We start from the raw sequence: 25,666 nt of genomic DNA, 5'->3' as shown, positions 1-25,666 counted from the left end.
TTGCCTGCCAGTTTGGCAAGTTCTGGTAAGCCCCAAAAGGGAAAACAGGTGCATTTATTTTCTACAGCATTCTCTACCAGTATTGTTAAAAGGCATTTTTCAACAGTACAAGCAGGTGCTGGTCTCTCCAGGTTTTGAAAATGTGTGTGTTATTAGAGTGATGCCTCTCATCCCTTTCATGTATTATATCTAGCAGTTCCCAGAGTCAACCAACCATCTCTCGACCCACTGAAGCTGTGCTGCCGAATAACAAAGTTCCAGACTGGGCACTATCCAACCCTGCCCCCAAACCCCCCCTGCTCAGCAGTTTCAGACTGTGGAGTAAAATTGTGTGTCTCCCTAAGTATTATGCTCTTAAGGCAATGTCAATGTCCGTAACACTGTATTTCGGTAAGCACAATGAGAGTGATTTAGATTAATATATAAAGTGGGGAAACACCACCTTTTTTGTGATGGCCACCCTGCCCATGACCAAACGGTTAGTCTAATACAAAAAGATGTTGTGTCTTGGATCACTGCATGCACACGGTTCCCATTTTCAGGGCCTCATCTGTGTAATATGTTCATACACCTAGACATGTAATAGTTGTTGGTTCCCATGTCAAAGGCAAGTCAGGGAGAGTCATTCAACCCAGTTTCTGTACTATTTTCAATGGAAATCAACATGATTGTTTGTCTCTCTCTCTCTCTCTGCTCGACACTCTGCCAAAGAGTTAATGACAGTTACAATCCATGATTGTGTCACTAAGAAAAGGTAGCAAATCATCAATATGTAACAATATGGTGTGCCCCAGCCTAATTTTCACAAGCCTGTTTTCCCTACAAACTGCTGACACCGAGAACTCTGTTGCCAGAGCAAAGGGGACAGGGGGCATGCCAGATGTGTGACTCTTGGTATAGGAAAAGGCCCTGAGATTACTTTACCTGTCCTACCCTAGCAGTTGGGTCGGTGTATTATACTCCGATCCACACCATTAACTCCGGTCCAAAACCCAGCTTGTGGAGACCTACAAATAAATAATTCTAAGTGGGAAAATTCTTCTCCATGTCAACCAAAACAACTGCCAGTAGTTTTCAATTCTCAATGTTCCCACACAGAACATGAATAAGGCATCAGACGTTTAGGACCATGTTTTTTGTGAGATAAATCCAGTCTAAAACGAATGCACCAGCTCCAGAAGCAAGCGAGTAAACCTAGCTCATATTCTTGCAATCCAGGATTGGGAGAGATAGTGGCCTGTAGGAGGACTCCTCCAATGTGTCGCTGCCAGGCTTGGGCACTTTGACGATGAGAGCCGTGCAGTTGGATGGTGGGAGCACACACAGATCTAAGATCTAGGAGCTGGGGGGGGCAACTTCATCCAACACAGATCTCCTTCTTGTCTTCTGTAGCCTTTTGCACATAACATTCAGTAATAAATTGTGCCCTGCTGTTCTGGAGTTGCTCTATAAAAACACTGAGAACATGCAGTTTCCCAACAACTTTAACTATTCAGCAGCTGTGAACCCCTAACAAAGAAATGATACAGTAGAAGGTACTTATTAATAGATATTTTTTTATCAATGTGAATTATACAATTATTTATGACCAAGATCTGGACTTTTCAATTACAAAATTTGATGAAAGGTTTAATGAATAAAGATTAAACAACTTGTATTGCAAAGAGAAGGGAAAGGCGTAAAAGCTACCACATTCTAGATATATATTAACCATTACTAAAGATAAGGATATGAATTTTGGAGAGGCTCTTATATTTGTGCTGGGGACAAAACAAAAGCAAAAGGCAACTTTGAAGAAAATAAGGGTCCCCATTTCTGAAAGAGATTTTGGTTGTCTTAAAGTGGAAAATATCATTAGGTATTTAAACCTCATCATGGGTATCAAAAAAAAAAAAAATCAGAGAAACATTTTGTCACCAGCCTTTGCATCATCCGGAATAGTTTCACCAGTTCAGAATTTACCATGATTATTATTTGCACTGCTTAATTTTCCATGAAACAATTACAACTTTTAATATTTCATTGCATAGAAGACCTCTTTCTCTAGTAGATGTTTAGTAGCAGTGCTATTTACCAGAAAAAAATAATTTCCAATAAATACATCCTAAAGTGTTCCATCCTCAACACTAAATCTGTTACCTAAGCAGGTCATGCACACCACACTTAAGTAAACCACTTTGTTATTTTTAAACATCTATGGCATTCATATAAATACGCATTATCTTAATAACTGCAAACAATTCAAACAGTGCACTAAAAAAAGAAAAGAAGAAGATCAACTGGTCTATGGCTCCCTCATTAATTATAGACAGTTTTTCATCTCACTTGAGCACCTGGACTGATGCAAAGAAAATTATTGTAACAATGTTTTACCTTAAGGCAGAGATATGTGGTTCTTTTCGTTTCTTCAGATCACTAGACTTCAGAAATAAAACAAAAATAAATGTGAGCGAGAAAATTATTATGACCACACCTCATGAAAAGCATTCACATTTTTGCTGTGTTAGAAACAAATGTCCTGTTTCTGAAATGTATTTGAAAACTACTGTTCTATTTAAGTTGCCTAAATACCTTCTGTGTGCCTCCAACTAGAGCAGAGGCAATGATTTTATGTTGCTTGCAAATAATCTAGCAATCAATGCAAGAGACTTCTTGATCTTCAAACTAAAGTGGTTAAACTACTGAATAAAATGATGGGAGTTACATCTGAAATCACAGTAAACGGATTCATCACGGTGTGTGTCCTTACCAGTACGTACTGCACAGGTAACCTGGGTTTTGCTGAGGATAAGCCTGTGGGTCAGGTTCTCTGCAGCTGCCATTACCAGAAATGATATAATGATTGCCTCGGTTTTTAAATGTGAGCATCTTAGGTGATTGTATGGAGTATTACCCTTTAATGTGATTTATGCAGCAACCCTACATGGATTTGTAAAGTCTAGGCCTGGGACATGTTGTATACAGGTGAAATAGAAAAGTCTTTACATTTATTTTGTCTATTAGACAAATTGGCTCAGGCCTCTGAAGCACAAACCCTGTGGCTGCCAATTTGCAGTCCCATAGTATGGTCATGACAAAGAAGAGTGTCTTCTGCTACGGCACGATATATATGCATATGACGTTCATTCATTAAAGCAGAGTTTTTACTGTGAGCAACACTTAGGAAATGCAGTGATTTGCAAGCTCGGCTTCCATTACAGATAGTGGCTCCAATATGCATAGTACACAAATATCAAAATTGGTAATATCATTGCAAAATTTGTTTGCTTCTAAAATAAAAAGTTAGAGAAATACTTGTAATGTGAAAAAAGTGCCAAAGATTACAGACAATTTAGTTAAACTATCATGGAATTTTCATGAACATCTTGGGTATATTTTCTCAAAGACATCGTTAAATAAGACACATTTAATACCAATATTCAAAACACATTGATAATGGAGTACATTATGGGCCATATATACAAAAAAATTAGGGGCTCATTTTTGAGAAAATCATTAGCACACTCACAGATCTGTGACCTTGCAATGGGGAAGATTTTCAACTTTCAGCAATTCACAATAATTTAAATGAGCAGACCAGGAAATGTACAGCAGTTGCAGATTTCCAGGAGTACTCCAAGCAGATTTCCCAGGAGTACTCCAAGCAAACATGTCCATTCCATTTTTGCACAAGCACATATTCAACAGTATATTTGCTCATGCAAAACTACTAAGCAAGTTCAAATTAATATCTTGGAACTTTTTTTTCTGCGTGGGAATACATCTTCACCAGTGGAGTAATCCCTATACCTACACACCAACTTGTTTGTGAGAAGTTCCTTTCACACAGAAAAAGGTTTTACTACTGCCCTTTTCGGGAGTAGATGCCCAACCATTTCTATGGTCGGATGTGGCTGGAGGAGAGTTGGTGAAACATGCAAGTCTGTGGGTGTGCACAAACTCACATAGCATTCCAGCCTTGAAACTACAACTTCTCACCTGCTTCCATCCAGACTAGATTTGCGCTCACAAACATCGTCGAATAAACTCCTTTTTGAGTGCAAAACAAACTTTTGTGCGTGTAAGCCACACATAAGTATTATCAGCTTTGAAAATCAGGCTATAGCATTTGGACCAACAATACCTAGCAGAGTTCACCTAGTTGTAAAACGTAAATGTCAAGTCACTAATAACTGTGGTTGGGAAATGCTCACAACTGTGACAAGGAAGGGGAACCGAGGCATAGTGAGATGCAGTTATTTGCCTAAGAATTACACAATGTGGTAAAGTAAAATCAAACAGTGAGAGGTCCTGTTGAGCCTCAGTTATGGTTCTTTTTACAATCTGCTTTATTTATTTACGACAAATACAGTAGGTGAGGACTAATCAAGGGTTGTCAGTTCTTAAGAATCCCTTGTTGATCCTCAATTGTTAACCTAGGCACTGGACATACAGTATAATCCGCTATCTGCTGCACAATTTGCAGATTTTGCCCCCCAAAAATATTTCTAGATCAAATGGCTTAAAAGTTACTAAAATGGAACATAACATTGTTCCGTTAATTAACAGTCTTTTCGCAAAGAGTAACTAATGAACTTTCAGTTGCTAAAGGTTTTTAGGCATTAAACTTATGAGGTTCAACTTAGCCTGGACAGCATTAAGCAGTATTAAGCAGTATTTAAATGACAAAGTAATAAAATGATACTATCACAGGCTGTGCTGTATAATTTCTTTTTCTTGGTGCATACTTTTGTCAACCCGGTCACCTAATTTGGCTTTCCAAGGGTGCATAATTCCAGTGGTCCTGGGTATGTTAAGAAAGGTGGCATAATGAGAGCCTTACTAGAATTCAAACTCTATAATTTCAGCCCAGCCATAAACAGAGAATCTTGGATATAATGTATGTTAACATTTACACAGCAAGGCTCTAAATGGTACAATAGTGTTATTTTACCAGTCTAGTTGTTTCTGAAACATTTCGTCCATTGAGAAAGTTAAGAGAAGAAAAAAAAACAATCCCTGGCAGGGTGTGCATTATTTGATAAATATTGTCAGGAAATTAGAATATATAATAAAGAAAGGTGCCCGTTTACTTTAATTGGTTATGGGATGGATTGCACTCACTGCAAATCAAGGACAAGATTTCCAGCAGGCTATCATTAGAATAATTTTTAAGGAAGTGAGCGACCCGGAATACCCTTGAGGGCTTGGGTAATGAAAGTAGAAGGGTAAAGTTGCCTTCAAGGGATTTTATTTAATCTATGTTTTGTTGATTCAAGTTATTACAGAGAAGGACCAATCGATCGTCCTTGGAGTGATTTAATCAGAAAAATCTAATATCTTAACCAAAAGACGTATTGTCAACATATAACATATAAACAAAGACACAAGGTGTATACGAAAAAATGTTTTTATCAAGTAGTTCATTAAAGGAAATCAACTTCATATACAGATAAATACACGAATAAGAATTAGGACTGTGGGTACACACATAAGTAAATTACTAAGTGACTCAACAGAACCTAAAAAACACCTATCCCAAAATACATTGAATAAAGCAAAAAAAGGGGATAAGATGTGCTGTCGACGTTTCGGTTTCTTAGGAGTTAATTGCTGAAACCATCCTCAGGACTGTTATCAATTGTGATCTGTATAGAGATATTGTAATCTGTTTACAAAGTACTGTTACTGCATCACATAGAGAATTCGTTTGTGGATCGCAGTGTCCTTAACACCTGACTATTAGTTGTAGGACACCTGACTTCATATGGTAATCAAGGCTAGACGTGAAGTTGAGTTTTCACTCATAGAGCTCAGGTACTTTGCAAGGCAGAGAACATCCGGTGTGAATGAAGTACAGTCTTGTCAATCACCGGTAACAATATGGGACAATTAAGACCAGTTCTAGTTGGATTAGGTAAAGCAGCGAGCAGTCATCAGTCCTAGACCGCCTAGTATTACGGCGAAGTGGAATTAGAGAGCGTCTCGTGGCTCCGTACTGACGAGACGCTAGCCTTGATTACCATATGAAGTCAGGTGTCCTACAACTAATAGTCAGGTGTTAAGGACACTGCAATCCACAAACGAATTCTCTATGTGATGCAGTAACAGTACTTTGTAAACAGATTACAATATCTCTATACAGATCACAATTGATAACAGTCCTGAGGATGGTTTCAGCAATTAACTCCTAAGAAACCGAAACGTCGACAGCACATCTTATCCCTTTTTTTTGCTTTATTCAATGTATTTTGGGATAGGTGTTTTTTAGGTTCTGTTGAGTCACTTAGTAATTTACTTATGTGTGTACCCACAGTCCTAATTCTTATTTGTGTATTTATCTGTATATGAAGTTGATTTCCTTTAATGAACTACTTGATAAAAACATTTTTTCGTATACACCTTGTGTCTTTGTTTATATGTTATATGTTGACAATACGTCTTTTGGTTAAGATATTAGATTTTTCTGATTAAATCACTCCAAGGACGATCGATTGGTCCTTCTCTGTAATAACTTGAATCAAAAAAACATAGATTAAATAAAATCCCTTGAAGGCAACTTTACCTATCATTAGAATAGGCATCACATATTTGGTGATTTGTTTCTATAAAATTGTATTTTCAGTCTTTTATGGACATTTTTCGCAAACGATACCAGTGTTTATTTTCCTTGATGCTGCATAATATTATCACAAATGCCCTCTCCTCAACCATTTCAAACATAAGCTTTTAATCGTCACCCATATCAGCAAATGTATGGATGCAGGTTTCAGCATGAACTTTAAAGAATGAATCAGAAGTTGGGCATCAGCTAGTCTTACCATATTGGGAACAGATATGCTGTTCCAAGAGCAGAACCATTAGAGTACTGGACCAGCATGGACATTTCAGAGGCCAGAATAAATACATCTATACAATGGGAGTCAAGAGGGAAATTATAAGGCTAGGTCACCCTCCACTCAATCTATCCAAAAAATACAAAACCTAGTCCTCATGGCATTTATACTGTGTTTTAAGAGCTAGCTGGTGGATTTTTCTTTCATACCGTTACTGTAGCGTCTTTATGTTGTCAAGTACCTACTCCCGATCGGTGAGTCAGGTCTGAACTCCCTTCCGTTTTTCCGTGGAGAATGTACGTTAAGGCGTCTTCTCAGCGTTCCTGGGCTGAGAAGACGCCTTAACGTACATTCTCCACGGCAGTGGCTTCCTTACAATTTTTGCCCTGAAGAAATTGCCTGAATCCCACCATGGCAATGAAACATGTCGGCTTCGAGGTGAGCGCGAATCGATAGGTAGTATTCGCCTCACTCTTTTTTATGTTTATATGTTTACTGTTGGCAACAAGAGAATACAAATAAAAGGTTCATGTATCTTGTGTGCACAATAGTTGTTTTGTTATATGTTGAACGTTGTTAGTCTTTGTCACATATAAGTTTTGCGTACACTGCACCATTCACTGTCTTCCTTTCCTTTGGGGTGTCGGACACGTTTGCGTTAAGCTAGATGACACCAATGATGAGAACAGGGCCGTCCTGGTGAGTACCAGCCAGGGGTCCCATTGGTGGTGCGCCCGTGAGGTGTCATCTAGCTATTCACACATTTTTCAAGTGTTGTCCTTCTAGTGGATGTTTGTACTGTGTTGTTTAGTTATATGTTTATCAGAGATTGGCCCTTTTAACTTTGGCATTCGTCTGATACACGAAAAACAATTTCTAGAATTAGAAGTGTGGGTGGAATGATCTTTCCGGCAATCCACTTGTGTACACGGACTTGTAATGATAAATGCCATGAGGACTAGGTTTTGTATTTTTTGGCCAGAATAAATACATCTTCACAACAAACTTTGTTGCTATGAAAAATGACACACGTTCAGCGGTAGACCAAGTAATATAGATTGTCATAAGGGGCCAGAATTCTGCAAATGTATACTAATGTGCTTTTTCTGCACCTTGTTCTAATGGTCCTTTATTTTTACAACTTAGTAATAAAGTGTGTGATGTGTTCACTGAGAGAGAACTGCTGCTTCCAATCATTTTCAATTAATGTAAAAGTTATGGAGAAACCAGTTCATTATTCACACAGTGAAGCAGGATAACACTACAGGAAGAAATAATATATTTTTCCATTAACAAATGTAGCAATATAAAAAATTTAATGAAAATAAAGAATGTTCAGTTTTAGCATGTCCAGCGTAACAGTCTGTAGACAGACAAAACTTTCTAGTGTGCTGAGACAATACAGCAGTGTGAGGTTTAAAGCGTGCAGTCGGTAAAGAGAGACCCACCCCCCCAAGAATGAGACTCAACGGAGCTCAAATGTTTCAAAATATAAAGTTAACACCACTAGTGTACTCACTTTTTTTTATATCTCCTACACGACATGCTGCAATGGCTACCATCAAACCCAAAACGTTAACATTCCAGCGCTAATATTTAGATTTCTTGCTACTGTCAGTATTCAAAACAATGCAGCGTTGAACACACTTAAAACCATTTTTAGGTCTCACCTAATAGGGCACATGAGCTGTTGATGCAAGGGGTATTCTATACAGTAGCGGGCTTGGAGTCCGCCCATTACTTACCATTTGCTGGCTTAATTGGGTTCTTTTTAGCTGCCTTATAATTGGCCACAATATGCCTCAAGTAACTTCCTTTAATTTCTCTGGAGCATGGAACCAGTACTAACTGATTTGATTAGTGTCTTCTAAAAGGCTTAAAACCCTGTGCCTAAACAACTCATGGCGAGCAGGACATGAATCCTGGTCAAAAGGCTTAAAAACCCTGTACCTAAATGACCTCTGGAACTTGCACGCTAGTCAGATGGAATTTAAAAGGCTAGCGAAAATCAGCACCAAACAATTATCAATAGTGGAAGACAAAGCCAGCCTTGCAAAAAGAAGTCATGGGTGGATGACCCTTCAATCCTATGCCTTGCTAATTCCACAGCCGTACCTTACTATATCGTTTAGTGCTCGGATGAAACTAAGTTTTTAGGTCTCGCGACCTATCGATGTGCGCAAGCGCATCGAGCGGAGCGAGAATTCATGTCGGCAAAACACAAGTCAAACCAAAGGGCTTTCAGCCTCGCGGTTTTCATGAAGTTCACGTGAACAAGCACGCGCATTCAGGGCCAGCCCAGCACATCAAAGGGCTTCTCCTCCCCTAATTATTCATGGCCGGCCGCAGGCCGGCCGTACTCTGTTTCCCAAGCCCGCCCCCATCCTCCACGCCCCCCATCCTCCACGCATCTCCTTTCACAATGCCTGCACTCTATGCTTACCCACATCGCATCGCCTACAATAATGTCCTTTGAAATCTGCAGGCTGATTCATTCATCTGTTATTTGAGTCACATTTATTTTTACGATTTCGAATATTTTAATTAATTGTGTTAGACTTTTTGAAAAAGTAAAACGTTTTTGCAATTTTGCCACGAGAAATATATCTTTTATGGTATAATTTATGGTGATGTCGTTTCTGCAAGCTTCATAAATAAAATTGCCCACTTTCCCACATTTGCAGAGTACAGCGTGTCCTTGCTCACAGAGCAGCATACTGCGTGAAACGAAATGCGTTGTCAATTAGACATTTTGGGAAGGAGATCTCTGTTAAGGCCGGCCGTACTCTGTTTCCCAAGCCCGCCCCCATCCTCCACGCATCTCCTTTCACCATGCCTGCACTCTGGCCGGCCGTACTCTGTTTCCCAAGCCCGCCCCCCTTCTCCACGCATCTCCTTTCACCATGCCTGCACTCTGGCCGGCCGTACTCTGTTTCCCAAGCCCGCCCCCATCCTCCACGCATCTCCTTTCACCATGCTTGCACTCTATACTTACCCACATCGCATCGCCTACAATAGCAATAGCCTAAGCAGCATTTCTCCTGCACAAGGCTCGCAAAAGGCTCTCCTCCCTCCCCACATCCAAGGCATCAATCACCCTCCCACAGGCTTCCCCAGCGCTGCCCCGCCCCCTGCTTCACGGCCAGGCCATCTGTTCCCAGCAGCAGCATTTCTCCTGCGCCAGGCCACATCAAAGGCTCTGTGCCACTTTCACCCACACAGCACCACTTTCAGACACGCAACGCCACTCACACCCACGCAAGCCCACTATCGCCCACGCAACACCACACTCACCCACGCAACGCCACTCATCCAAGCAACACCACTCCCACATCAACGCCACTCATCCAGGTAACGCAACTCATCCACGCAACCCCACTCATCCACGCAACGCCACTCATCCACGCAACGCCACTCATCCACGCAACGCCACTCATCCACGCAACGCCACTCATCCACGCAACGCCACTCACCCACGCAACGCCACTCACCCACGCAACGCCACTCATCCAAGCAACACCACTCCCACATCAACGCAACTCATCCACGCAACGCAACTCATCCACGCAACCCCACTCATCCACGCAACGCCACTCATCCACGCAACGCCACTCATCCACGCAACGCCACTCATCCACGCAACGCCACTCACCCACGCAACGCCACTCACCCACGCAACGCCACTCACCCACGCAACGCCACTCAACCAAGCAACGCCACTCACCCACGCAACCCCACTCATCCAAGCAACGCCACTCACCCACGCAACGCCACTCAACCAAGCAACGCAACTCATCCACGCAACTCCACTCATCCACGCAACGCCACTCATCCACGCAACGCCACTCATCCTCGCAACGCCACTCATCCACGCAACGCCACTCATCCACGCAACGCCACTCATCCACGCAACGCCACTCATCCACGCAACGCCACTCACATATGCAACGCCACTTACACATACAACGCCACTTACACATACAACGCAAGTCACACATGCAACGCCACTCACACATGCAACGCCACTCACACACGCAACGCCACTCACACACGCAACGCCACTCACATACGCAACGCCACCCACACACGCAACGCCACTCACACACGCAACGCCACTCACACACGCAACGCCACTCACACACGCAACGCCACTCACACACGCAACGCCACTCACACACACAACGCCGCTCACACACGCAACGCCACTCACACACGCAACACCACTCACGTTGCCAATAGGTATCGCAGTAGGAAAGTTGGAGCCATTACAATTGCAAATAACAATGCCTTTTATTTTTTTATCATTTTTAAAACATAAAGGGCTTTGTCATTTACAAAACCAATAGATCCAACTTTCCTACTGCGAGACCTATTGGCAACGCCAGTGCTTGTTTTAAACTGAGACTGGGAGTTATTAACCTGTTGACTCATTGGCCAAAATGGAAAAGAGAACATGGAAAAGTTCAATGCTGACTTTGTGGGACCCACAAAGAAGATATCATACACATCATATGCCTGTGCCCTCTACTAATGACAGAGAGACGGGCCCTACTCAAGCATCATTGGAATAGAAACATGATTAGAAGCTGTAGAGCAGCAGTTTTGGCCTGTTTCGACCCTAGGAACACTAAATTAAATTGTGCCCTAGTAAGATTCATGGAGCGCGCTGCAAAACAACTTACTGAGCTGCCCAGAGTTTGCGACCCCCCATTGGAATAATGCTGCCAAATTTTACTTGCTGTTGCTGGCTTTTTATGAATATGACTTTTTAAATGGAAGTTTCATTTGTTATCATCTATACATACTGACTTTTAATGAATTTAACATTCTAAATGCAATCTTGAACCTTTTAAATGTTTTGTACTTGCAATGGTTTATTTTTAAATCACGCAATAAAGATTATTATTATTATTATTTATTTACTTGATTAGTGTCTTCTGCTGACTTTCCACTGCTCGTGTTGTGATTTATAGTAATTCTTTTCTGTCCTTCATTTCCACTTCTATCCTACACCTTTGGGTTGCTTTTAACTTCCACCCTACAGGTTTGTTTCTTGTTGCCTTTTTTGTTGCCATAACAGAGCCTTTAGATAAAAAAAAATCTAACTGAATGGTTATATGCACATTTTACTATGTTTAGTCTCCGATTCAGTACATTTTTGAAGCCTCATTTAAAGAGAGATTAATTTGATTCACAACTAGAGACATATAATGCTGCCTCCGTACTTAAATAAAAGCAGAACAGCCTACATATTTCAAATAAAATCTGAATTTAAAGCATTTGCTATTAACCTCTGCCAATGGAGAGCTAGAATCAATTTTAGGGGTACCACGTTTAATTTAGGATTTCATGCAGAATTCTTATTAGTTCCATGAAAATAAACTCAGTTAGCAAATAAAAGGTATTTACATTAGTAGACATGGAATGCACTGGTATATTAAATAAATGTAAAGTTGAACTATGACCTTTCACAGTAAACTTATGTTCATCAGTTATCCCTGAACCATGCAGCCATTGCTAAAAGTCTTATGTGAGATTATTAATGTATCTAAATGTACTCTCTGTTGTCTTCATTTGGGTTTCTTTAAACTAACCAAACCCCGATCTTACTAGCTCAATGGGCCGATATTGCACAGGGTCCTCAATTTCATCATTTAAACAATGTATGCAAGGTTTGGGATTGCTTTTGGTTTAGGGACATGTCTCAAACTGTAGATGACCTAAGAGCCTATGTAGCCATGGGCGCAAATAACAATTTTGTGATGCAAAAGACTTTGTTACCCCTGGATCAAAGAGTTTTAAATTCTCAGACAGCCGAGGAACATACTGAAGGGACTTCTTTGCCCGGTGCACACACTTGAAAACCTCTGACTGCTATGCATCTGGAACAGACCACATTTACAACAGGGATAGCATGCTCTTTTATATTTTACTGTGACTGTTTCTCTAATAGACTACTTTAACCTCTATCACACACATTTTGAAACTCATATTACTAAATTGCCTTTGCAAATCTATGTACAATAATGGAATTATGGATAAATGATCATGCTGTTTGGGAAAGACCAGAAGTTTTTTTATCCTCAAGGTCATGTATTAGGAGTTCTTATTCCAAGCTCACTCACCTGTTTAAACTTGTACAAATCATTTGACTTTTCATGAAAATCAAGGTTCAACAGCTCCTTCTGCAGGCCTTCCAAGAAACTCTCACTCTGGATGAAGTTTGGAATTGTACAATGGCGGAAAGGATGTGTGTCAATTACGAAGCATTCTAAAATTGAAAACAAATTATTAAAAATACATACCACACTCAGATTCTAGTTACAATGCCAATCTGTTGAATTCTACATAGGTCTCAGTTACTGTCTGGATTTTTTCCATAGTTGAACAAGTCCAGAGAAAAGAGACACTTCGTCTCGCACTAGGAAGGTCCCTAAACCCATCGTCAGGCTTGAATGGCTCAAGTAAAACTGATGAACACAAGGTTAATGTGAACGATTACAGAGATGCACTTTATCAGGACTGGTTGTGAAGCATCTATAAGTACAAGGGGCTTCCTCTCACTCTCGCTATGTGGTACCATGTTTCAGAAGTCACTTACTTTCAGAGCAAATGTGCAAATTACTGACCCCTATGGATGCAACAATGTTCTGTCAGATTGAAAAGTTTATAGGAAGATTATTGTCATCCATACATTTGGACCTAATGTGTGTCACCCTTCGGCTGCAAGAAAATTTACTGACAAGGTGCCTCAAGTTGATTGGTGTTAAATGTGACTTTACTGGATTTTCACCTTGAATAATAGGAGTAGTAATACAATACAATAGTTTATTAGGCAATTAAAACCATAAACAAGATCATGCAGTACATAGAGTTTAAAAATACATAAAAAAAAGGATTACAAAAAGAGATTTGTCATACAACTATTACGACCACGGAGGATCGTGCCACGAGCCCTTCACTCTCTAACTTTCCTTCCTAGGTTTTTAAGTAGAGGTGCCAAATACAGAGATAAATTAGATAAAAGTGGCTAAGTAGGAACAGAACTCGCAAGAACAGACTCAAAAGCATCTATCAGATATAAATATTTCCCTACATAAAACTGATATGTATTTGAGGCAATTAACTGGCACTTTCAAGTCAAAAAGTATGTTTATTTAGATCGTAATCTTTAAACAAATGCATAACAATTAATTATGGATTAAAATATTCCCCAACAGTCTCTCAAACTGGTTAAAAGTTAAAATCTTCTATCATAGTTATAAAATGATCTCCCCCTAGATACATGACATTTATAGATGGGTGTTACTATACTTAATTCATTCATTCATTTACTTCCTGTCCTATTAAAATTAGTAAAACCAGTTGACTTTAGACAAGATTCAAATTCCTCATAAAATTCTAAAATATTATTTCTGACTAATTATAAAACTCTGTACTACCTTTATGAATTTTCCTAGGGCAATTGCAATATCAATACTAGGTAATTCTATAATCAGCGCAATTGCTTGAGCCAGAGTTCTTATACCATATTTTACAAATATAGAGCGTAGCCAAAGTTTGCGTTGATCTAGGATGTTTATACAATCCAGCAAAATGTGCAAGGAGTCCCCTTTTGTGCCCAGTCTACATTTACAATACCCATTAGGATCCAACATTTTGGTTTTAATTTCTTTATTTATTAGCCATGGGTTAATCCCGATGCGCAACCTTAGGATCTCTTTCCTAAACCACGGGTTTGGTAGGATGTCCAGGTAGGGTAACCATTTTTCCTTTGCCCATGAGTTCATCATGAACTCTAACGATATTTTCTTGCCAAGGTATTCCTTATCATCCCTTCTAGTAGCTACTTGTCCATTGAGCTTTAGCTCATTTTTTGTACACTCTACTATTAGCGAGCCTCAGCATATGTCCACTTTCATGTTTTCACAGGCCTGTATCATTCTCTTCCTGCACATTTTTGCCCATTTTAAATTACTTAGTCGTATTTCTTTCCGACAATATTGTGCAACTTTTTGTCCTTTTTCATTTTCAAGGCGTTTCCAAAATCTAATCACTGCTACTTGTGATTGTACTCCTCAAGCTGTTGTTCCTAATTCTGTTCTCATAGCTTGCACCATTGCTGATGGGGGCAGAGATAAAAGATTTTTCAGCCATTTTCCTTCCACTTGGTCCCAGGCTCCCTTACCGCTCAAATAAAGGATTTCTGCTCCATAGAGTTCTTGCGTTGGTATCATTGCACTGAAAGCTTTTAATAATGGTCGATGGGACTTATCCCCATAATCACGGTTAAACATGTTTAACCCAGCGATTGATGTTTGTGCCTTCGCTTTTTGGGCTTCTAGGTGTGTTTGCCAGTTTAATCTTTTGTCGAACCACACACCTAGGTATCGGTATTCATTAACTGATTCTAGTGTTAAGCTCCCCTAAAAACCAATTAAACTTAGTCGCTTTTTTCCCAAAGCATAGGATTTTGTCTTGTCTAAATTTACTGTTAAAACATTTTTGGGACAATATTCATTAAAAGAATTCAGCTTCCTTTGAAGGCCTATTTCAGTTTGATCCACTATTACGAGGTTGTCCGAGTATAACAGACACAGTACCTTTTTGCCATTCATTCTTGGGCTGACACTGCCCTTCACTTCTAGCCAATCCAGTAAGTCCTATAAAAATATGGAAAATAGCTGAGGGGCCAGTACACAGCCTTGTCTCAGGCCGTTTTCAATAGGTGTTTTTAGCGTCAATGACCCCTCAGTGTCTCTGATTACTTGGGCCCAATTGCCTCGGTGCAATTCTTTTAGTATAATCAACAAATCTCTCTCGATATTTTTGTTAATTAGTGTTTCCCCATAGGCAGCCCCTATCCACTGATCAAATGCGGCTCGGAAGTCGACGAAGCAGCAGCAGAGCTTTCCGTTCTGCTCCATTGACTTCCTTGCCATTGCCCATAGAGAGAAGCAGTGGTCTATTGTGGAGTGTCCCTCTCTGAAACCTCCCTGTTCAACGGGTACTATTGAATTTTCCTCAACCCAGTCATTTAGTCTATTTAAGACTAGTTTTGAAAATACTTTTTCCCCTATGTCCAAAAGGTTTATCAGTCTGCAATTAAAATAGCAATTTAAACAAGTCCTGCATTACATAGGATGCAGGTTTGGATAGATTTGGGAATTCTAAGTTGGTCAAAATTTGTGTGGGAATAGATTTAAGAGTAGTCGAAAATTTGACAGTCTATATTTTCCTTTTAACTTTTTTAAATGGAACTTGGTAGATCAACCTCTATACTTAGACTGTTAGCTGCAGCTAGGACAGAAAAGTAACTGCATGACTATTATTAGCAGGATGATGTGTGGAAATGGGGTCATCGTGTGACAGGGGATTGACAATGAGGCACGAGTCCTAGATTTGAATATTTATGCTGGCTTGATTATTTCTGTATATGGACCAGTCTACTCAGTCAGTCAGCTCTGTTTCCAATAAGAGGTCAATCAGAGTCCACAGGATAAATGAGGCCTAAAAAAGCGCTAATAGATCAAAGCCACTCTTTTCTCCAGGCATAAGTGACAATACACATGTGATAAGTTTACATTTATTCTCAAAACAGTGTAATTTATGGAAGTGGTGTACTAGAAAAGAGTAGTAAGTATAACTAACCATGACGACAATAAGAATTTAAAGGACAAAAACAAATTGGTTTGTTTGAAAATCTGGTTCTGAGAAATCTGCGTAATTGATTTACACAAAGGTCATTGTATAAAGAATTGACATAGTCAAGCCAGGAGGTTATTAGTGCCATAACCCACAGGATTAGGACATCACAAATTAAAACCTAGAGATCTCTTATTTTCCTGAGAGCCAGGAAGCAAGTCAAAATCACAGGTCCAGTCGGAGGTTTTAGGGAAAGTTCACTGTCTGTAATGATGCCCAAACTCCTTTCTGAAGCTTTAGGGGTGGATCTCGTAAGGCCAGGCGGAGGGGATTCAAAGGTCCGATTTGTTATTTAGGATGGCAATCTAACTTTTTTCTGGATTAAGTTTTGAAAGGTTACCGCTCATCCTATCCTATCCCAAATGAACTCTTTAATGGATTGAAAGTTGTCTTGAGAAGCAAGGGAACCATCTAGTCTAAAAAAGCAACTGAGTGCCATCAACATAATTTACATATATATTTTACAATTCAAGTCACCTAGTGCCGAATAAGAGGTCTAATGGAAAAGGTGCAATGAATGAGGCAAGGTCTGAGGGACCCCACAATCCAATTAGGATTAGCCTAACCGATTGAGTATGGTTCTCCCAAAAAAGTATTTAATCCAACCAAGATCTGAGCAGTGAAGCCCAGCATCCTCCACACAGGCCACCAGCAAGTTGTGGTTAACCGTGTTGAATGGTGCAGAAAGGTCCAACAAGACCAGAGCAAAGGTCAGACCTTCATAACAATTCCTTTGCATGTCATCCACTAACAGTATTACGGACTCATTGGAATGGGCAGGCGAAAACCCACTTGACACCTATTTAGGAATTACATTCTTCAAAATGTTTACAAAGAGTCTGTGCCACATGAGTTTCTAACAGTTTAGTCTGGAAAGCCAACAGGGAAATACATTGACAATTTTCAAGAGCGAAGAGTCCTCACCTAATTTTTTCTCTGAAGGAATTACTACTGCTACTTTGAAGGTGACATAAGGTTTTGAGGTGTAGAACAGAGAGGCTAATGAGGAGAAGAATTCTTGGCCAAGAACAGGAATTCCGTTTTGGTTGGGCTAAGCTTCAGGTAGAGTCTAGGCATCTAATTATAGATGATGTGCAAGCAGTGTTTGAGGTGTTGGATTTCTGGAGCCGAGGTGGCTTTCAAGTGGAGTGAATCGTCAACATATTATATTAGTGAATCTTGATGGGGTTAGCTGTGAATGTAGCACTAAGGACCTCCATTTAGAGGTTGAACATAACAGGAGACAGTATGGAGATGCCCATGTCAATAAACTAGTGTCGGTTGGAAATATACGTAGCACAGACGTAAACAAGCTTAGCAAGTTTATATAGCGTAATGAGAAAACTAAACAATGACAACACACAAAAAATGTCACAGTCTGTTAAGCACAGCCTATAAACTTGCTGGATTATCACGGATAACAAAACACTAATCACAAATTAAAGGATAATGAAAAGTTAGATGACCGCAGGATGGAAATACATACAGGCAGGGTCTCTAATTAATGCAAAGTAAATCTTATATAAGAGGAAACTCTGTGTCAGGTTAGAAGCAACAAAAAGAGAAGGAATACTTCAATGATTAAGCACATGAAATCGCAGAATTGCTACTACTCAGCAATGAATAAAAACCGCATATCCCGATAAGTGAAAACTGCGAGATTGCAGAAAAATATGACACCTGGCAGCGTATAATAGCAAATGCCACCAAAAATTCAGGGTCATACGAAAAGGCACTGCCGGACCAAAAGATCTTACGCAACATAGAAACTTTACAAGGCAGGGAACTTATTCAATTTCTTTCAGTATAAAGTGTGAAAAATGTATTTATGTAGCGTGGACATTACCCAAAAGTGTTAGATCGCTTTAAGAAACAGTTAAATATTACATAAGGCATATAAATGATGATAATACTGGGTGTTGGGACATTTACAATAGGTAGTGATCATTAAAGCAAGCCATAAATTACAGCTGTCACGGTATGAAGAAGAAATAGCATAAAGAACCAAGCTGACAGTTCTTGCATATCACTCAAGCATTACTGTATCGTTTAGCATTATGCATGATAATAAGATAAGGGACTGTACCAGTTCTGAGGCTACAGCCCCCGGCCCAGGCTGTCATTGCCTCCTCTCTGACGGCCACTTCCTGCAGTAAGGGGTTAAGTTCAGTCCCGCACACCGTCTCCAGCCCTCCCTGCAGGCGCCCTCTCTTCGCCGGGGCCCGGGAGCCGCCAGGGCGCCCCCGCCGCTTCTCGTTCATCCTGTCAAGGCTTCCCTTGCTTTGATCACAACCGACGCTCAAGAGGAATATACGACCCTTCCTTTTATTCTCAACTCATCTGCCCAAGGTCTCCACTACCTCCACATGCTGGATACTTTCACTTTCCTTCCTGTGCACAACGTGTTGACTCTGTAGCACACCGCCTCTTTCCTCTCCCATTGGCTACATAGTGCGAGCTCCTCCCCCCTCGTCATCACTGGTGCCCTTGTCTGATTTGTTGAGTACTTTAGGCCGCCCACTTCCTCTATCGCTCATTGGCTGGTCGTGTCCCTCCCCTTCGATATTCCTGCCCTTTTATTGACTCCCCGTGAAGTTCCCTCCCTGACAGATGGGTTTAGGGGTAAAATAGATGCTGTGTATGCCTGCTGAAACAGGTATCCTGTTCTAGCTCTTGCTCACACGGCAGCACTTATTTGCCACTGAGGAGGCGTCAGACAAGGTAACGAGGCAATTGGAGCGTGGCTGTGCTAAACTCTAGCTCACTATTGAAACTCACACTTACCATGCTGCCATGTGGTGTTTTGGCCTCCATGGGACTAAGCAACCCGGTGTTTGATGAGCCATCCCACAGTATCGTGACTGATCCGACCTGTTTGTTTGTTGTTGTTTGTGTTGTACCTCTTTTTTTGTGTTTTTCGAAGACTTATGATAACGTTACTCATTGTTTGAGCATCGCTGGACATGCATTCAAGAGTTTTGATTTGGCCAAAACTCCCCTGCCAGGCACCCGCCCCGAATGAGATGGAGAACAACTGCCAATGCTGCCACTATCTATAGTATTTTTCCAGGGGAGCTACAGTTTAGGGGTCTTTTATGTCCAATGATGCCCTGGTTACTTACTGGTAATCCCCATTAGCCTTTGTCCATTTCGTACTCATCATAGTCATTGCTACATGCATATCAATTTTTGGGAAAGCATAAAGAGGGATATTTAAACAAAAATATTGGGGGGAGGGGGGATTTATTTTCCCCATTCACTTACATTGTATATGAGCAATTTCAGATGGGAGAAAGCTAAATTGTAGCCGTTTTGGCTGTAAATATCATGAGTCTCTTGCCTGAATCGGGTGTGTTGGCATGTATGTTACTAATGAGGTGGCTGTCACCTTGCGACACGAAACAGAGCAGGAAGATCTCAGAATGCTAGAAGCCACACCTACACAACCTGGGTAGCTAAAAAGGGAGCTGGCACTCCATGTTCCTCCTGTGTTATCCAAGCTTCTTCAAAGAAGTGAATTAAGGGTGAATTGGTGGGATGTAGTGACGAGGACGAGATGGACTAAGAGTAATGAAGATTACCAGTAACTGGGGCATCACCTCTCTGTCCCTCATCTTCGTCCCAGTCATTGCTAATGAGGCATACCAAATTAAGAGTCCTTTGCATCAGTCATTATATAATTCTAAATATATAACAAACACTCAAATATGCAACACCCTAATTTTAATGCATATGAAGAAAATTAAAGTGCAAACTCCACACATAATGCAAAATTTAATCCCCCTGTACCCAGATTCAGTCGTAAGTCTGAAACAGAATTTAGACGATAATGTTTTCGCAAAAGTATGATCTGACGACTAAGTAGCCGTCCTTCAAATCTCATGGATAGATCCTCCCTGGAATTATGCAGAGGAAGCAGCCATTTCTTTCGTGGACCTTCCCTGAAACAGAAAGTTTCCCAAACTGCCCTGTCCTGCTAGCAGAATGGTCGACTTAATACAGATACTTCGAGCCAATGGTGCTGCTTTCTTCCCCCTTCCAAATCTGCCAAACGTTTCAACAAATGATAAGTATTTCTTTAGTGCTGCGACTTGTCAATTGTAAATCCAAAGAACTCTTTTATCATCCAAGGTACTCAACAATACTTCATCATTGGAGGGTGAAGGAAGGAAGGAAAGAAGGATTGAAGAATTAACTCTTAAGATCGGTGAAAGACAGAATTAACTTTTGGAATACAGGGGGGACAGGTTTCAGAATTACACAGTCCTCCATAAACCTGATAAATAGAGGATAACATCTCAAGGCCTCATCACGTTGCAAACTTTGCTTTTTCTGACCAAATAATTTAGTCTACACTGCCGAATAATTTGATCCTCAATTGCTGCATAATTCCAGTTGTCGAGTATTTCAAATTATTTTGCGTGAAAATGCCAAATAAATACAAAAAATTGGGATGTTTTGTTCTTTCTGGCCACACCTCTGACTCCACCCATTGAGCCAGTCCTCAGGTTATTCTCAACCTCTGATTCTCTGCCCACAGTTTCCCTACTTTTTTCCCCCACTTCGACCACTGCCTGCCCTGCACAGACAATAGCTCGGCGCTCGCTCTTTCATAGCATGGCCTACTTGGTTTTGACAATGCTTGTTTGGTTTACAATATCAAACCTTACTCCGTGGGTTTTGTTTCTTTAAAACGAAAAGATGCACCACCCCATAATACTCCAGGATGAGGGCTAGGCCGCAGGTCGATGGAGACCTGAAGAATAGGCTGGAGCTTCGGGTGTTTCATCAACAAATGTAATTAATGTCCGGTGATTTAAAGGGCAGGTGAGGTGCTGGGGCAGGGACAGTCACTGGTTTACATGCCGGAGTGAAGCTCCAGTTAGAGGTGAGCGAGACACTTAAGGCTCGAGCCAGGCTCCACCCTTAGTGGATTCTGCCTGCCATCCACGCACATAGAATTAAAAACAAAGCATAAACATTTGATGTTAAAAACGAGAGACGGAGGTAGCCACCTAATAGGTGAATTGCATAACGAGAAACTAAAAATCCTGGCTCCACTTGTGACCAAACTGTGTGATCCTGACTCGAATCGTGCTCTGAGAGCCCAGCCGGACTCTTAGCTCGAGTCTGGCTCGACTCTCCATGTTACTTTTTGCCTCGCCCACCTCTCCCTCCAGCAATGCTCTCCTGTGTGCAGACACAGTTGTCACTTCCAGGCCATCACCCCGCCATATCGCGTTGCTTTCCCCGACTAATGAAGTCGCTCTGCGCGAGCCTGTTTATTAGCCTTTCATTACAAGATTGCAGAGTGTGCCCTAATTACACGATACATGTCACTGACTGGCGACGCAAATGGCCACGCCGACCTCTGAGCAGACTGCTGGGTAGTGCCTGGAGCCAGGCTTCGGCCGCTGAGCTGGTGTTTGCTGACCTTGAACCGAATCCAATTAACCGAAGAGAGGGGGGCTGTGAACTTCCCGGGTCTTGGGTCCCCTACAACTGCCTGTCATCCGTCCCTAAAGCGACAGCCGGGTATCATGGCGGGAAATCGGCGTTGCCATGGCGACACTGCTTCCACTGGTGTGTGGTACAAGGGCCCCGTGCCAAGAGGAGCAGGGGACACTTGGAAGCGCATACCTGGCTGCTACCAGAGCAGGCTGAGTGGGTTGATCTGTTACGGTCAGAGAGAGCTCCTGTCGTGAGGAATGTTCTTAACGACGAGGAACACGTGTCCACAGGGGTCTGTGGTGTGTGCCTCGAGAAAGAATCAGCTACGCCGTTTTGGATAATCCCTGTCACATTTTTTACCAAAACGGAATGGAGCCCAAATGCGTCCACCATTTGTGCAAATATGCATAACAATACGATTTACTTTTTGTGTAGCGCCTACACCAAAACGGCTTTACAGCGCTCTGCAGGGAGTAAGGGACGGGTGCGCCGAGGTCATGGCCGCCAGCAGGGCTGGGAGGTTTGAACCAAGCTGGGGAGGTGCAGGTTTCAGAAGCTGATGGTTTCAGAGCAGTCTAAACGTTTGTCGGCATAGGCGACATTTAGCTAAGATATGAGAGTGAAGGGCCTTAAATGTAAGGCTGTACCCCGAAATGTTTGTACCTCAGTGGGTGGAGCTGGAGTCTGTTCTGGTAGCTGACACTGGCTGTTTGGCTGGTGGAGGAGCAAGGTTTGCGGTGGGGCAACAGCCCGAGCCGGCCTCCGGAGAGCAACTACAGCAGCAGCCAGAGCAAGCCACACAACCCACAGCTGTTGATTCTACCCACACCTTGAAATAAAAGACACGGACATACAACACGAGAGGGAGGGTTCCGAGTTGGCGGAGATATGGCTAAACAGACAACAGTTGGGAGCCTTACCTGGGGGCAGAAGGCAAGAACGAGGAAGCCCGAGTTTGTGCCTCCGATGCCTGGAGCTCGGAACAGAAGGAGGGAGAGCGCAGGGCAGCAGAGGAGAGCAACCAGCGCCGCCGGAGGACGCCGCTTCATGATGCGAGGGAGCCCGCACTGTACTCGTGCGTCTCAGCGGGCGAGGGAGGGCGGCCGGAGCCTCGGCGAAGAGAGACCAGCTAACTGGGGATAGGCAGCGCGGGGCGAGCACAAGTGGAGCTGGGGGAGAAGGGTGGCTGAGGAGGGGAACTGCGCAGGCTGGGAGAAAGAAAGGTGAAAGAGAACAGCCGGCAGGCAGGAAACAAAATGGAGGCCGCAACTCAGAAGAATTTTCGGATTCGGGGCGTGGCTTAAAAGTGGAAACAACAGCACGAACACGCCCCCGAATCCGAAAAAGACGGAGCTTCTTTGGAGGGACGGCTCTCTCTTCCAATGGTTGGCCTCCGTTTAGGAAGCCAGCCAATGGAAGAGAGACCAAGAGAGAGGCGGGTTTAAGCATGCCACTTAAGATCATAAAATCTCCGACTTCCGGCTGGCAAGCCAGCCGTCGGTCCGAGACCTAAAAAAGGATCTTAAAAGATTGGAATTTAAGGTCAATAACTGCCAATGGTTCAAATGGATGATCCTGTAAAGCCCTTGGCACCATAGGAAGATCCCACATAGGAGATAGAGAAATTGGAATATGTGTAAACACTGCAAAACTCTTAAATAGTCTAGAAATTAATGATCTGCCTCTGCCCTAGGCTTGGGAAATTCCCCAAAAGCTTTAATTGTGAACCATTGAGGCCTCGCAGTAGAAGAAAATAGACTGAGATGAAACCCATCCAAGAGAAAGTGTAAAACTGTTAAAAATTCACAACATGAAGCACAGAATTTACTCAAAGAGCACCATGTGTCAAACGGATTTCCAGGGTTTAGAACAGGATCTCAGACTGGAAGGTCTCCATAATTTCTGAATAACCTCACCAGAGAAAAAAAACTGCCTTTTTCTAAGAGATTGGACTTCTCAACCTCCAAACTGAGGCTGCGAGTTTGAGAGGGAGGATCAGAGCAGAGAGCTTCAGAGAAGATGGAGATTGTGGCACAAACTGTTGCTGGGGACCCGATGTGACAAAGAGGTGGCTCTTGAAGGGAGTTTTTCTGATGAAGGCAGTCAAGTTTTAACAAGATGCCTCATGGGGAGCAGGCAGAAAGCAGATGGGAGCTGGTCACCATAAATTAAAACAGATGCCTAATTTTCATCACAGAGGCTGGTAGGGTTGAAAACAGTGCTCACTTTAGTGTTTTGAGAGCAGTGGGCGCTGATGCTCTTGGTGACCAGCTAATGCAAACTTTGCCACAGAAATCATTTATGGGTGTTGTGAAGGGACATTGGAAGCCGCATAAGAGGTAATTCACATAGGGCACCCTAGGAAAGTCATGGCCACAGACTGTGATAGATGGTGTGTTGTTGAACAGTACTGTGTGTTACCTGCCACTGGCCACACAAGAACAGATACCATGCTGCCTAGCTAGTGCTGCCACTGTGATTCAACTGTTAGACATGCGCTCTGCCCCTTTGTCTGAGGCATGTCGTTGGGAGACTTGTGGCCAGGTTTGATAATTACTTGTCTGCCATAAAGAGACTGATCTGAAGACAAAACAGCCTTGGCTACTGAACTTGGTAGGGTAGGAAGTGCACAAAATGTTTCTTATGCTGCCGAACACTGGGCCATATAATAACTGCAATGCAGCATTGGCTGCTCTAAGTGGGCACTTGAGCACAAAATCAAATCTGGACTAAAAGAGGCTATTTCCTCCACAGCCTAAGCTTAGCCCCAATTAACCCATCAACACGTTTTATGCCCACTTGATGGGTCCTGCCAGGTTTACGTTAACTAGATACCCCCAACTAGGAAATTAGAGCTCAAATAATTCAAGGCTGCCATTCATCACAACTAAGATGTGAGATCCTATGCCAAGAATAGATTACTCTACCTGCAATGCTCACTTGTGGCAGAATCCATGATCTTAAGGAGGTCTGTGCTGCGCATTTGGAAATTTTGGTGGCCTCCCAACCCATCAAGATGGAACCAGTAGAGGCAGTGTCTAACATGAGCATGGCAGTGTGCAAGCTGTCACTCAAGAAACCTACCAAAACCTATGGATATTGTGGGAGTACTCTTACCGGCGATGCCACCTTCCCGGTAAAAGGCAAGACCAGTTCGGTATGTGGGAAGGCAAATAATTTTGCCTGATATTGTAGAGCACAAAGTGGGATTAACATGCAACAACAAAACCTCAAGCAATCTACCAAAAAGTTGGTAAAGTGCCTCAACGCCACCTGGTGAGACACCCAAAATGTGAATCAGGGGAAAACTGGAGTCCCGATGAGGAGCATGTGCACTTGATCTCCACTCTAAGAGGACGTGAGGGCAAAAATTACACTCTGAACCAATATGTCAAATCAACATTCAGGGGTCTCTCATATCATGCTTAATTGATGCTATAACCTGTATAATGTCCTGGATGGACTATGCTAGTTTAAAACATGCAAAGTTTACACTTGTGACAACAAAGCGCCACTTGATACTGCAGCCACCTTGTGAGCCAAAGTGTCACTTAAACGATAAGTCTGGGCTCATGTTTTTTTGTCACCGGCACCAAAAGTCACACCAACATCAGTTGCAAGGCCACCAAGTCATTATGCCGAAATAATTTTTGCATTTAGGGTGCATGAGTGCATCAAAGACAGTAAGCTGAAAG

At 42.1% G+C, this 25,666-nt stretch overlaps 1 protein-coding gene across 1 annotated transcript in view; it reads right to left on the bottom strand.

Annotated features, from left to right (window-relative positions):
• OGFOD1 (2-oxoglutarate and iron dependent oxygenase domain containing 1) overlaps positions 1-18,955 on the bottom strand; it is a 265,521-nt gene extending 246,566 nt beyond the window's left edge. The window contains exons 1-3 of the mRNA XM_086947692.1: positions 18,607-18,955; positions 12,941-13,086; positions 2,374-2,420 (exon numbers count right to left, since the gene is read on the bottom strand). Of these exons, the coding sequence (XP_086803818.1) occupies positions 2,374-2,420; positions 12,941-13,086; positions 18,607-18,781 (368 nt within the window). The 5' untranslated portion in view covers positions 18,782-18,955. The remainder of the gene's footprint in view (positions 1-2,373; positions 2,421-12,940; positions 13,087-18,606) is intronic.
• Between the last annotated feature and the right edge of the window lie 6,711 nt (positions 18,956-25,666).

The sequence above is a fragment of the Lissotriton vulgaris genome, chromosome 12, assembly GCF_964263255.1.
Source record: "Lissotriton vulgaris chromosome 12, aLisVul1.2, whole genome shotgun sequence".
NCBI classification, from domain to species: domain Eukaryota; kingdom Metazoa; phylum Chordata; class Amphibia; order Caudata; family Salamandridae; genus Lissotriton; species Lissotriton vulgaris.
The sequence above is the reverse complement of the archived record's forward strand: the minus strand, read 5'-3'. Positions and strand labels throughout refer to the sequence as shown.